Source organism: Pyrgilauda ruficollis, unplaced genomic scaffold, assembly GCF_017590135.1.
Source record: "Pyrgilauda ruficollis isolate IOZ18807 unplaced genomic scaffold, ASM1759013v1 scaffold144, whole genome shotgun sequence".
Classification (NCBI taxonomy): Eukaryota; Metazoa; Chordata; class Aves; order Passeriformes; family Passeridae; genus Pyrgilauda; species Pyrgilauda ruficollis.
This window is the reverse complement of record NW_024512988.1, coordinates 924,216-938,835: the sequence shown is the minus strand read 5'-3', so window position 1 is coordinate 938,835 and position 14,620 is coordinate 924,216. Positions and strand designations below refer to the sequence as shown.

The following is a 14,620-nucleotide window of genomic DNA, read 5'->3' as shown; positions in this document are numbered from 1 at the left end:
GTTCCCTCTCCTTCTTTCATCAGCTCCTTCAGGTGCTGGAAGGGCACAGTGAGGTCACCCCAAAACTTATTGTCTCCAGCCTCTGCAAACCCAGATCTCTCAGATTCTGCAAACCCAGATCTCTCAGGTTCTGCAAACCCAGATCTCTCAGTCTTTCCTGCAGGAGAATTTCCCACGTGGGTTTTGAGCTGGAGGTGGCTGGGTCTGGCCTGAAAGGGTGCCCTACACTGCTCAGTTTGAAGCTTCACTGGAGCATCTTAAAATGATTTACAGGGGTAGGTGTGTGTTATCCTCACCTGATGTCTCTGAAGAAGGGGAACAGATTGATTTAGCCAGGGTGACACAGGAGGTGATGGCAGTTGGATAAAGTCCAGGTTTTACTTGCTTTCAACTGCTCTGCCATGGCTGTTAGACCTCACTGTGCCGCTTCTCTGTTAAATTTTTTTTTAATCAATTAGGCTATTAAAAGGAATAGTCATACACATTATTTGGTGTATAGATTATATAAATTCTTCAGCATCTGATGATAGCCCACGTCTTGTAACTGTAGTTGCTACAGGAGCTTGTTTGTCCCAGGTTTGGTACCTGAGGTGTAAATCAGAACATCCATCTCACAGGTGGCTCTTGTGTCTGGGGGTGACTTCTAGCCCCCAAAAAAGACTCTGCTCCCCTGCACTCAGACCCTAGGGCCTCCAACCCCAGCCTTCAGTTCTCTTCTTTTGTGTAATTTTTGTCCTGGAGGCATTTGCCTATTCAGATCATCAGTCAACAATATGAAAACCATGGCAAATCTTGAGTGATTGCTTTTGAGGGAGAATATGGAAAAAAGAAAAAAAAAAAGAAAAGACAATGCTATTTTAAGGCCACGTTTTAATTCAAGATAATCTTTGGAAGCAGGATCCTGAGTAGCAATTGTCAGCTGGAGAGCTGAATGTCCAGGATATCCCAGCATGAAATTCAGATGCCTTTCTGGCAGCCTTTGCCTTGAAGTAGAAGATGAAGAATAAGTCTGGCAACCTTCAGGCTGAGCACTTGTAAACAACAGATGTTCATAACTGGAATCTTTTGGAAGAGAAGGGCAGGGAGCAGCATGGATGTCCATGCTTGTAATTCTCAAAATTTGCAGTTAACACTGAGCTGTGTCAGGGAAAATCAAATGGGGGTTTGAATGAGCAGCTTGCAGAGAAGTTCAGCTTTAATTTTCCTAGAAGTAAAATGATTTCTGTAAAGCAGAGTTGATACAGATTGTGAGGGAGGAATTGACAAAAGCATTTGGATCACGTGGGCTTCACTTACATTATTATTATTATTAATAATAATAAACATTGTCATTTTTTTGTGGTTCTTTTTGCTGAAACAGACTCCTGCACATTTTATTCTGAGCCTGTCAAATAACCCCATTTGGAAGCTTTTTGTAAGCATTAAACGTTCCTTGATTCAGTGACCTGTGTGACTGCAGAGAGACAGGGATACATGACCAGCAGAAATGGATGGAAAACCTCAGGGAGGATTTTTTGTGCTGTTTTTCATCATCTCAGTGATGCCAGTCTCACACCACATTGCTGTGATTGTGGCCTCTCTTGCCAGAGCACACTGCAGAGGACAAAATTCAGAGAGGGTTGCAGAAGTATTTAGAGGAACAATTAAATCTCTGCTCTCACACTTGGCCTGGCTCCAGCTCTGGGGGTTTGCAGAGTTGGCTGTCCTGGGATGCACCAGCTTTGGGAAAGCCTGTAGGACACATCAGGGAAAATCTGAGTATTTTGGGGAGATCAGGAGGTGGAACAGGAGACTTCAGGTGTTATTCTAAACACTTCATTCACAGCAAGGATGGTCAGGGAGTTTTCTGTTGCCATGGCCAGTGGGACATCCCTTGGACCCTTCATCAGGACAGGAGTGATGGGTTCAAATGAGAGGGGAATTTAGGTGAGATGTTGGGAAGGAATTCCTCCCTGTGAGGGTGGGCAGGCCTGGCACAGGGTGCCCAGAGCAGCTGTGGCTGCTCCATGCCTGGAAGTGTCGAAGGCCAGGCTGGACAGGGCCTTTCTCTTCAGTAATATTTTCATTCTCATCTAATTCATTCCTTCACTTTGTGCTCCTTATGGAAACACAGGGTTCCTATTCCTGGTTTGTGGGTGTGGTTTTAGGTTATTTTAAAAATTTATTATTTATTTTGTTATTGGTTATTTTTTATTAGAATCTGTTGTGTAAGATGACTTCTCTCCTATTTCCTTGCAATGCCCAACTCAGTGTCTCTGGCATCTGTCTCTGCCCTGCTTGCCTTGAAGCAGATCAATCTTGGATTGCCTGCGAGTCCCTTGTATGAATGAGAAATTTAATTAAGATACTTGAGACTCAATCTTCCCTTATGATCTTTTTGAGACCCAACTGAAACCTTTGAAGTGGAAGCTGCACAGGACCTGATCAAGATAACACCCAAGAAACCACAGGGCTTCATCGTTTGTGGTTCCCTAAAAATCCGTGCACAGCTTCCTTTTCCTGCTCCCAGCCATTCCCCATGGCTGTGATCTGCTGTAATTTGGGCTAACCTAAATAAATTCTCCCCACCATCTTTACACCATAAGAAACAGTGCTTGAAATAAACCTGGATCTTGGCATCTTCTTCCTCTTCCTCCTCCTCCTGCTCGTGGGGGAGGTTTGAATCAAAAAGTTGTCAGTGTGAAGGCACCAGCACTGTGGAGAAGTTCATATTCACATCCTAAAAGTTTTTGGGTTGATCTCATCAGTTTTCCCTCTCTAGGGTGAAGGGGGACTCTGTCACTGTGCAGAATGTGTGGGGATGGAGCTGGGGATGGTTACACCACCAGCCCCCAGTGATATTTCCCTTCCCTTTTCCCTCCTCTGTGGTGACATGGAACTGGGAGCAGAGTGCCTTTGCCAGCTCCTTTGAGGGTTGAAATGGTTCATGGGAATCCCAGTTTGCTCCCTGCCATCTGCTGTGGTGAGGATGAGGAGGTTCTGTTGTGAGCAGTTGTAGAACTCCTGCTCCCTGTTGGGAAAACTGCACCCCACTCCAGGAGAAGCTGCAGCTCCAGAGGTGCTTTAAAAGTTAATGTGTGTGAAGTTTTAAAGGATGCTTGGGAGGTTTGAAGCAACTCTTTCCTTTTCTGTCTTTTTTCTGCCTTGAAAATCAGCTTTTTGCTGACAGCAAATAATTAAGGAGAGGTTTTGCCTCCCTTCCTTGGCATGGAAATGCTGGATCTGTACAAAAGCAAGGCACTGAAGGAGTTATTAAAACAGCAACAACAGCAAGAAATTAAAGGAATTTAAAATTTAAATCTGCCTGTGCGTGGCTTGAGCATCCTGAAGGTGACAATCCCAGCTGTGCAGTGGGAGCTGTGGGGTTTGGGGTGACTTTTCCTGCCTTTCATGTGTAACCACACGGAGCGTGTCAACACCCGTGTGGCGCCAGCAAACCCCAGTGCTCTCCCTCCCCAGCCTTCCCCAGGCTCCTGCTATTCCTGCTATTTGCTGCCTTGGAATAGCCAGGGCTGCTGTGGCTGGGACAGCTGGGCTTTAATTCCTCTCGGGTTTCCTGCTGTCGGGATGACCTGAGAGTCCCTTTTTCCCAGCCCGATGGTCGAAGAAAGAGTGGGGATTCTTTGGCTCTGGTTCACAAAGTTGTTTATTGTTGATTATCTAAAATATTTTTTCTCAGACCTGCAGGGGTCTGATCTGCAGGTCTGTCAAGGGCACACTGCCCGCCCCTGGGCTGGTGTCTGCATTTTATACTATGAACTACGTGTGCTTTATTTATCATTATTTTCCAATACCTATCGCCTATGTTAGACTGTCTACTTCTATTCTAAACCAATCCAAATGTGCCACCATCACCAAGAAGGTGGAGGTTAGGAAGAAGAATAGGACAACACCTAGATTCCTCCACCTTGCCTCCTAGATCCCATATAATAAAATCACCAAAACTCCATTTTTCACCCGGTGATTAATTCATTATCACTCTACTTAAACTTCTGTGACTTGTGATTCTTCACACAAGGTTGGTCATTTGCTCCATGGGTTAAGATGGAATTCCCAGGTGTCTTTGGCTTCCTGCCAGGACTCCCCAGCCCCCTGCCAGGGGCACCCAGAGGGGTGTCCTGGGTTCTGACAAATTCCCAGTTTTAACTCTCCTTTTCCTGGGGAATCAGGGCTCTCCTGCTGCTCCCTGCTCCTTCCCGTGGGTTCTGGCAGCCAGAACTGTCACTGTTAGGTGGGATGTGACATACACACACGTGATCAGGGTCCAAGGAGAAAAAAGTTTTTCTTCTGTGTGTTTTCCAGCTTATATACTCTTAACAAAAGTGTGTTTTTAAGTCATTTACTACATCACAATAATTTATTGTATTTATTGGTGCAAAGCAATTAGTGTTAATATAATTGGCAAAAGTTTTAGAGAAATTTAATAAGGAATGTATGCACATTTACTTATGCACATAGTTTAGCTTACAAAAATTTTCATGTATCTTTTCTAATCTGTTTTGATGCTGATGGCCTTGTCTTTTTCTTTGCTATGGATACACTCGAAAATCATCAATTGTTATTTCTTCTATTGACTTAGCTTTGCTTGCAAACTAGCTGTCAAGCTCCTCTATACAGAGCTCCTGATGCTCATGGGTCTCTGAGGGGTTTTGAGGCAGGATTTTGGTCAGCTGGTGGAGAGTCTGGGCATTTTTTCTTGCTACAATTGGTTCCCAAACTCTTCGTGGTAGCTGGGTAATTCTCACTTGTAGCTCTGCCAGCTTTGGAGGGCAGAGATGGAGTCAGTGGGTGAAGCAGTCCGGATCACAAGCTGCAGTCAGTCCTGAGCTTTCCAATTTTTTAAATGTTTTTCTTTAAAAAAAAAAAATCAAGATCAGCTGTTCTGAAACTCTTTATCTAAAATTATCCATATTGCACAAATCCAACTGCTGGTGTCACGAGAAGGGTAATGAAACTCTGCCCTGGGTCAGTTTTCCCATTTTCCCAATGTTTCTTGCAGCAGAGATTGCTGTCCTTTCAAGTGCAGAATATTCCCTTTTCAATGGGAATTAAACTGCATTTCTTTCAGGAGGAAAGAAATCTGATAAGAGTCTTGTACAGTAATCAGGGCTTTGCACCGCAGGTTTTACTCTTTTCTAGATAAATGTGCTGTGAATGAATGGTGTACAGAGCTGCAGAGAAGGAAATGCTGTCATTGAGGTTCCACCTGGATCTGCTGCTGGAGCACCCCCAGCTTTCATCTGGGGTGAAATGCTGCCCTGAGAGACAACTTAATAATTACAATAAATGAAATGCTGACCCACATAAACCAAGGCTCCTCTCCTCTCCCCTGCTGCCCTTTGCACTGCTCATTTGCTGAAAGAAGGTGGGGAAAGTTCAAAGATGAGAAAATGAAGCAACTTTTAGGAGTGCTGCTGTCTGTGGCTGGGGACAGATAGAGAAGCCTTCACATAATGAGCTTTGCACAGGAGACACAGCATTTTGTTCCCTATGCAGATGCTGTTTGGCACACTGGGTGCTTGAAATCTTTTTTATTGTGGTTAAGACCCAAATGCTTGAGACAGGGCTGTGAAACCTCCTGTCAGACACTGGAGCCATCGCCCTCCCTCCCTCAGGCTCTGATTTATGCACAAAATCCTGCATTCAAAGGGAAAAAATGAAGCCTGCACTTGGCACACTGCAGCTTGCGTTTGCAGGATCTGTTTGTTGGGGGATAAAAGCTCATGGCAATGTAAGGAAATAGAACTGAGCGTGTATTTTCTGTATCCTTCTCAGCATCCCACCCACCCCACAGCTTCATTTACAGCTCCCGAGTCGTGGTGGAATCCTGTCCAGTTGTTCCTGTTTTGTGTCCTTGCAGGAAGGATCAGAACGTGCTGTCACCAGTGAACTGCTGGAACCTGCTGCTCAACCAGGTGAAGAGGGAGAGCAGGGACCACACCACCCTCAGTGACATTTATCTCAACAACATCATCCCACGCTTTGTCCAGGTCAGCGAGGACTCAGGACGCCTCTTCAAGAAGGTAACTGAGTGTTCCAGCATGGAATTTCACTGTGGTTCTTCTATATATTTTTTCTTTTTTTTTAAATGTGTATGTATGTGTGTGTGTATATATATATATATATATGAAAAATACCACTCCACCTATTACTTGTGCAGTAATACATTTTTTGAGGTTTTTTTTTCCTCTTTGTGCTTTGATTTTTAGACTTTGATTTTTTCAGGCATTTTCCCCAGTGCGGCCAGTTGAGATTTGTTGGTCTAAATTGAGTTTTTTCTCTTCTTAGCCTGCTCCACAATTTTGAATGGGTGTTGAAAATGTAATTAAATAAGCAGAAAGTTCTTCAAGTCTGAGCATTAGTCAAGAACAACTCTTTAAAGACAGAATTTTATCTGCCATGGAGGAATTGCTGTTAAAAGAAAAATTAAGGAGAATTCATACTATGCTAGACGATAAAAGGATGTATTGTCTTTATCTGGGAAAAGGAGAAAATGCAGCTGAGGTCTCTTGTTTGCCTTGTCCCCTTGATTTCCACCTGGGCAGGAAGGTGGGACAGTGTGGGAGGGTTTTCCTGTTAGGAATCTGGTTTTGCAGTTAAAGAAACATGATCTGGAGGCTTTGGAAGTGCTGGTCAGGGTGATGCCTGGTCCCTGCAGAGATGGCTGCAACATCTGCTGCTTCACGTGCTGGAAGTCTTTAAAATAAAAATTTTTAAATAAAATAAATGACTTTGAAAAGCCAATTATTCTTCTTCCCCCTCTCCCACCCTCTGCAACCTGTCCTGAGCTTGTGGAGTTATTTCTGTTCTTGCAATGCCTGGAGAAGGGTGGGATTGTTCAGATATTTCTTATTTTCTGTCTGTTGCTTTAAGTGTGAAAACAACCCTATAAAAAGCAGCTTGTTTAGGCTGTTGGGAAATGAACAATGCTCAGTATTGTGAAGTTTCATGTCAAGATGCACTTGAAGGAGCAGCAGTTGTTGTGTGTTACCTGGAGAGCAGGTTCCCTGTTCCAGCAGGGTTTTGTGTTTTTTCTATGATTTCTCTGGGAGTGATGTCTTGGGAAGGCTGAGCTAGAACAGAGACTAGAGAGAGCTAAAGAATAAAGCAGGGATTTATCAAGAGGCCTCAACAGATCCCCTTTGGGCAGCACAACCCAAAATGGTCACAAGATGAACCCAAGATGAACCAAAATGGCCACAAAATGGACAACTGCTCACGGGGCCTCTCACTTTTATCAGCTCTGCTCCATTTGCATATTGGAGTTAATTGTCCAATTCCAGCTTTAGCCCATACAGTCCCATCCTTGTTTTTCTCTCTTCAGCCCACGTTATTTGTGCTCTTGGGCTGAGATTTGGATCATTTGTCCTTGGTCCCCAGCTAGAGAAGAAATTGTTTTGTCTCCCTGCTCTGTGCAGAGAGCTCACCATCCCATAATATGAAGCCCAGAACCTGAAAAATAAAAAATCTAAAACCTGAGGCATCAGCAGAACAAAATCTGTTCTGTTCCCTCTCTCCTGCCTGTTTCTTGAGTTTTTAATGGAGAATGAGAAGTACGTTCCACTTTCACATTCTGTTTCTCTTAGACTTCTTCTTTTCCCTAAGTCATTGTCTGAGCAGAGGAGCAATCTTCTCCTTTTCAAGTTATGTCACACAGAGGCCTTTTTGACCTTTTAAAACTTTCTGGTAATTACATTATGGTTGATTAGATACTTACATGGGATTATTGAATGGCAGTTACTCTTCAATTCCTCTAATCCCTCCAAAGGAGGAGTAATCTCCCTGTTGAATTTCAACGAGGGCTGTGCTGGAGCAAGGTGGCCTGGAAAATGCCTTGGCAAAGCATTACTTGGAAATTGATATTATCCCAGTTTGGCTGGAAATGGCAACTTTATCTTCAGCCCCTTATAAAGCGGGGCAAACCCGTGTTTATACTTCATTTTGGGCAGCAGGACTAGAATAAAAACAAATAAATAACCAATTAACAGCAAAATGCCCTCTCTGGTTTGTTTCTCACAGGCCAAGGGCAAACTCCACATTAATTTGTGCAAACAAAAGGCACTTGTTGTTAAATCCCAACTACTTCTTTGGCTGTTTGCCAGGAATACCACTTGGCTGAAGGCCAAATCAGGTGTTTGATTACAACTCCGCTTGTGCTGGGTGGTTAAAACCAAAAATTGCATCCTCTGTTATCTGGTAGCAGCTGATAAATAGAGAAATTTGGCTGACATGGACCTATTTGTGCTTTTTCACTGGAGTCTCTTCCCTTCCTGAGCTGCAAGAAGCAGCTTGAATTGGTACAAAAGGTACTGCAGGCTAGAAAACAGATGAGGTGTGTGATTAAAATATTGCAAAGCAGCTTTGCAGTCCATGGGTTTAAAGAAATGTTACCCATTTATAACCCCCACTCAGTGACACGTTCGTAAAATATCCCCAAAGCAGCACAGAGGATGGCAGAGTATCTCTGAACTTTAAGCAAAAAAAAGGGACTTTTTCCACCTTTTTTACCTTTTCCTGGGTTAAAAACAGGGACAAGCTGCTGGCAGAGCCAGGCTGCCTTGCTGTGGGTGTTGATGGGGAATTTACAAATGGAAATTTGGGAACTGTTCAGGTTGCAAATAATGCCATGAAATGTGGAGAGGATGATGATACAGATCCTCATCTGCTGAGGGAAAAGCAGATCCTGAGGCAGAAAATCCTTTCCTTGTGCTGTTTTTCTCCAGTCAGTGCTTTGTGTCATGCTGGGATGGAGCAGGTGAGGTGGGAGGACAGGCAGGGAAAAAAGGAGGTGCTTGAGGTCCCTTTTGTCACTGAGCTCTTGAGCTGCTGCATCTCTGAGTGTTTGGAGAGACTTTCAAAGGACAGAGTGCAGCTGTGATCAGGGTAGGAGGCTGCAGGGCTGGCTGGGTGAGATAAGGGCTGGGAAGGAAAGGAAAGGTGATTTTAGTCAGGTGGGGCTGGGCTCTTTCTCCAGGCACTGACAGAACCAGGGCACACAGCCTCAAGCTGCACCAAGGGAAATTTAGGCTGGATATTAGGAAAAAGTTTTTTCCAGAAAGGGTGATAAAGTTCTGGAATGGCTGCCTGGGGAGGTGGTGCAGTCACCATCCCTGGTGTGTTTAACAAAGCCTGGATGTGGCACTGGGGGCCAGGGTTCAGTTGAGGTGTTGGGGCTGGGCTGGACTCGATGATCTTTGAGGTCTCTTCCAACCTGGTCAATCTGTGATTGAAACATGTCCTTGTCCAGTGAGGAGGGGAAAGCAGAGAGAGCTGGAGCAGCAGAGAGCCCGAGGTGGGGACAGCAGCTCCTTGTGCACCCAGAACATCACCAGCAGTGGTGGCAGCATGGGTTGTGCTCTTCAGGCTGGGGCAGAGAGTGCTCAGGGTGAGATTCTCATGTGGTCACTCTTGGACCCTCGGGCTCTGCACAGGGCTGATGGTGGAGCAGGGTTGTGGCAGCCTGAAATCAGTGAATTCCAGCAGCCTGCACTGCACATGGGCTTTCAAAGGGCTTGTGGTGGCACTTTTTGGGTTCCAGCACCCTGGGAATCCTGGTCTGTGGCTGTGTCTCACAGTGTGCTGGGATGGGGAGATGCAGGTCCTGTCACAGACCCCACCCCAGGGCTGTGGGAGGGAGGGGTGGATGGATGGAGGGAAGGATGGGTAAGAGGATGAAGGAAGAGATGGATGGATGGATGGATGGATGGATGGATGGATGGATGGATGGATGGATGGATGGATGGATGGATGGATGGAGGAAGGGATGGAGGGAGGGATGGAGGGATGGATAGATAAGAGGATGAAGGAAGGGATGGATGGATGGATGGATGGGAGCCTGCCAGCCACTTCAAAGCTATCTATGCTGATAAGAGCAGCTGTGCTTTTTGCCAGAGCCAGCCCTGCGTGCTGCTGGATGAACACGGTGTGTCAGCCCCTTGTCCCCTGCCTCTGGGCTTTGTTTACTTCCCCGAGTCCCTTTTCCTGCAGGGCCTTGCCATGGCTGAGCTGCGTGCCCCAAATGTGGGTTTGGATTGGAAGCTCTCAGCTGAGGTGAAGGAATTTTGGAGCACTGTGCTTTTCCATGCCCTTGTTTTGGTTTCTCACTTTTAGGTGTTGGTGGGAGATGCTGCTGCTCAGGGTCTGGCTGCTCTGACAGTCCTGAAGATGAATCCTGGTGCTGTCAGTGGGAGTCTGGGATTTCTCTGCCCTCAGGGGTGGTGTCAGTGCGAGTGTGTGGAAGATAAATGGTGAAATAACCACATTTCCAGCAAATAAAACTGTGGGTTGTCCTAGTGACAAATAGTTCCACCTTGGGGAGGAGGTGATGTTTTCTTGTTTGGGCAGAGTTAATGATTTAGGGCTGGCTCTGGTACAGGGCTGCAGTTCCCAGCCCTGGTGCCACCAGCGTTGCTATTCTGGTCACCTCTCCCTCTCCTGGAAAATCATCCTGCTTTGATGTCTGCTCCTTTTCATTCCTTCATCTCCCTTTGATTTCTCCTGCTCGTCCTCCTTCAGCACAGCCCCTCTATTTATTTATTTCTACATTTCTACATTTCTATATCTATGTATGTTTTTATATTTATATATCTGTTTTTTTTCCCACCCAAAATACTCTTCTATTTGAGCTGATTCCTGCTTTGATTTCACCTTTTCCCTCTATCCCCCTGTTGCCCTCTCTGTTTTTATATTTATATATGTATTTCTTTTCCACACAAAATATTCTTCTATTTGTGCTGATTCCTGCTTTGATTTCCCTTTTTCCCTCTATCCCCCTGTCACCCTCTCTATTTAATGTGACCCTTCATTTCTCTGCATGGAACAACATTCCTGTTCCTTGCATGGTTATCAGGTTTTCTTGCCTCCAGATGTATCTTTTGAGTGGGATCCCTTGGGATTATTTATACATGTATAGACCTTTGAGCAGCAGCATCTTTAATTTGGTCTCTTTAATCACTCTTTCTGTGTTGTCTCTTTGAAATTTTCCTAGAAACAGCCTGATAATCTTGTTCAAATTGAAGGAAAAAAAAAAAAAAAAAAATTACTTTTTTAAAAAGGGGAGAAAACCCTGTTTGGAATCAAGAAAACCAATCTGAGGATTTGAAATTCTCCTGTTTAGAACCTTTGATGGTGGGAAAACCCCCCAGTTTATCTCCTGGTACACTGCAGGGTGTTTGATGTGAAATAAAAAATCCACAATGAGTTGGTTAAAAGCCTTGCAGTAATCAAGGAAAAGGAATTATTAATTCTCTGAAGGGGTCTGGCATGACCTACTTTACAGCTGCACTGTGCCTCTTGCTGCTCTGGTACCAGAAAATGACAAATTTTAAAGCACCCCACACATGGAAAAGCCACCACATGACACGAGTGTAATGGTTAAAAAGCTGGGCATTTGTACAAATATGTTTCTGTCATGGTGTAAATTTGTAAATGTGCAAATGCCATGGGTGAAACTGTCACTGAGGTGCAGAGTTGGTGCCTCTGTGCTGCATCCCTGCTCCCCTCCTGGCATCCTTACCCTCACTCAAACAACATGGGAATATTTCATGTTTATTCTCCACTTGGGCATATTTAATTATTACTTTTAAAAAGATGTAGAGACCTGATATTGTTCCAGAGTGGTTCCAGAATCAGCAGATTTGGACTCCAGCTCCAGCTGTCACTCTCTGACATAACTTGAGGCAGCAAATTAGATAAAAATCTCTTATCTTGGTGTGTTGCACATTCACCCTCCCGTGGCTTGAGCTGTTGTTGGGTTTATGGGGAACACACCTGAGGAAATGTTGGTTTTGAAGCCATCCCATCTTTCTGTCAGGCTTGGCAGGACCTTGCTGGGGCTGGAGATCAGGGCAGAGAATGCTGACAGCATTCCTGGGCTCTCCTCTTTATTATCCCCCCAAATATTTGGAAGCTGATGTCGTTAATGTTGTGTGGAATGCGGAACAGCCCCGCAGTAGATCCCAAAAACATCTTGATTAAATTAGAGGGGAGGTGGAGGGGAGGAGGGCTGGAACAAAGAGGCTGTTGAGGAGCTGGCACAGCCCGTGCTGGGAATTTATGTTCCAGCCAGGAGTGGCAGAACCTCCAGCCCTGCACATGGTGCAGATACACCCTGGAGTAACAAAGGAGTGTGTGTGTGCTCACAGCAGCCTCCTGGGCTGGGGAAAACCTGCATCCCCATCCTGGCCTTCCTGCCACATCCTGCTGGGCTTCCCTGGCTGCTGCTGGTGCTCTCCTGGTGCGCAGGGAGGGGAAGGGGTGCTCATCACCTCCCTGGTGTGCAGGGAAGGGGTGCTCATCCCCTCCCTGGTGTGCAGGGAAGGGGTGCTCATCACCTCCCTGCTTTGAGAGGAAAGAATCTCCTGGTGCGCAGGGAGGGGAAGGGGTGCTCATCACCTCCCTGGTTTGAGAGGAAAGAAATCATCGTCGTCCTCCTCCTCCTCCTCCTCCTCATCCAGAGGAGGCAACAAGGTTGGTGATGGGTGTGGAACACAAACCCTGTGAGGAAGCACTGAGGGAGCTGGGGGTGCTCCCCTGGAGAAAAGGAGACTCAGGGGTGCCCTCCTCACTCTGCACAGCTCCTGAAAGGTGCCTGTGCTCAGCTGGGCTGGGCTCTTTCTGCAGGCAGCACTGACACAACCAGAGCACACAGCCTGCAGCTGTGCCAAGGGAAATTCAGGCTGGATGTTAGGAAGAAGTTTTTTACAGAAAGAGTGATAAAGTGTGGGAAATGAATTTGTAGAGAATTAGGCATTTACAGCATGGAGTGGCAAAAGCTGATAGGCCAAGAAACACTTATAATGTATTGTAATTAAGAAATAGTTCACTTCTGATTGTGACGGTGTGAATTATAACACCTGTATTGTCTCACCCTTCACATGAGACTGAAAATGGAATAAAAGTTTTTAAAACCCCTCTCAGTTGCCCCATCTCTGGGTCAGATATGACCATAATCCAACAATTAAGTTCTGGCATGTTCTGCCCGGAGAGGAGGTGCGGTCACCATCCCTGGGTGTGTTTAACAAAGCCTGGATGTGGCACTGGGGGCCAGGGTTTAGTTGAGGTGTTGGGGCTGGTTGGATTTAATGATCTTGAAGGTCTCTCCCAGCCTGGTGTTCTGGGGAAGGTCTCTGTGACCTCTCCCTGCCCAGCCCAGGTGAGCAGCTGCCCCGCTCTGCATCCTCAGGTGAGCAGGGAGCTCCTGTGCCGTGTCCCAAGGATGCTCCTCCAGGCAGAACATCTCCCAGATCTACAGGAGAAGGGTTTAGCCTGGTCAGATAAGAAGGACTCAGAGTTTGTGGGGACACCCCCGCCCCACACACACCCACTCATTAGTGGAGCCAGTTAATTATGGTTTTGTTGCCCAAGCCCTTCCTCATGTTAAGGGAGGCATAGATAGACTTGGTTGCAGGTACAGCCAGGAGTAGATCACAGTAAAGCTGATCAGAATATCTATTATTTATTGCCTTGTTTACAAAATGAATTGTTCTGCCTTCGCAAAACACACAGAATAATAGAGAAAATACAGAACAATACAGAATTGGCTGCTGCAATAGCCATTGATACCAAGACATTCACAACTGCCAGCACTTTGTTGTCTTTCCTTGGCATGGATTTTATTCATAATTCCATGGCACTTCCTGGCATGATGCTGGAATCTCTCGTGCTTGGATGGCAGTGGGGTCAGCAGCCTTTAACCTGCACTTGGAATTCTGTGGGAATTCAGGGAAATTCTCTTTGTGCACCTCCACCTCCCTCCACTGCACTCAAGCAACAACTTTTTCCTGACATCCAATCCATTTTCCTTTGACTTTCCTAAGCAACCCCTTCTGCTTCCTCCAATATATTTTCATTTATCAGGGTCAGCCAGCTCAGCTTTTTTTCTCCTATACATTTTTTTTTTGGTGGAATCAGTTCAGGGAACAGTTTTACATTAACAGTGCTCATTGCACAGCCCTTGTTCTGATGTCCCCTGTGATCTGTCTTACCTTCACCCTAATGGAAGGGTTTTTTCCAGCCCAGCAATCCAGCAGCTACTTTCTTGAGAGCTCATTTGGAAGCACAGAGAGTTTTGTGTTTTGACAATGTGGCATCATCTTTACCCCTTCAACCCCAGCCTGCATTAAAACATTCATTTTACTCTGTCGTATAATTGACGCTTCAGCAATTTGTGCAGCAAATGAGCAATTTTTCAGTGCAAGAAATGAACAAAATGGGCTGGAAAGAGCAGGGGTGAGAGGCAGCTGATGGGGCCAGGCCAGGCACTTGCAGCAGCACTGGGATTGTGTGTGGAAAGCTCTTTCTGTGTGAAAAGTTCAGTGCTCAGGGCACTGCAGGCTGTCCCTTCCATTAATCACCTCCACGAGGAGGAAAAGGCTGTGTCTTGGTTTGGAAAGACAGATGTGTGCTAAGGAAGGCAGGAGCCTCCCCTGAAATGGGAAATGTAAACCCCCTCCCTCTGAATTGTTATAAATTTGAAATTAAGGGGCTCTCAAGCAAAGATATCCTTCCATTAATCACCCCCACGAGGAGGAAAAGGCTGTGTCTTGGTTTGGAAAGACAGATGTGTGCTAAGGAAGGCAGGAGCCTCCCCTGAAATGGGAAATGTAAACCCCCTCCCTCT

The 14,620-nt window shown here is 45.7% G+C and overlaps 1 protein-coding gene across 4 annotated transcripts in view; it reads left to right on the top strand.

Moving 5' to 3' along the window:
- SRGAP2 (SLIT-ROBO Rho GTPase activating protein 2) overlaps positions 1 to 14,620 on the top strand; it is a 107,078-nt gene that overhangs the window by 36,344 nt on the left and 56,114 nt on the right. For all 4 annotated transcript variants that reach the window (XM_041460487.1, XM_041460484.1, XM_041460488.1 and 1 more), the window contains exon 4: positions 5,861 to 6,023. In XM_041460487.1, coding sequence (XP_041316421.1) covers positions 5,861 to 6,023 — 163 coding nt within the window. The remainder of the gene's footprint in view (positions 1 to 5,860; positions 6,024 to 14,620) is intronic.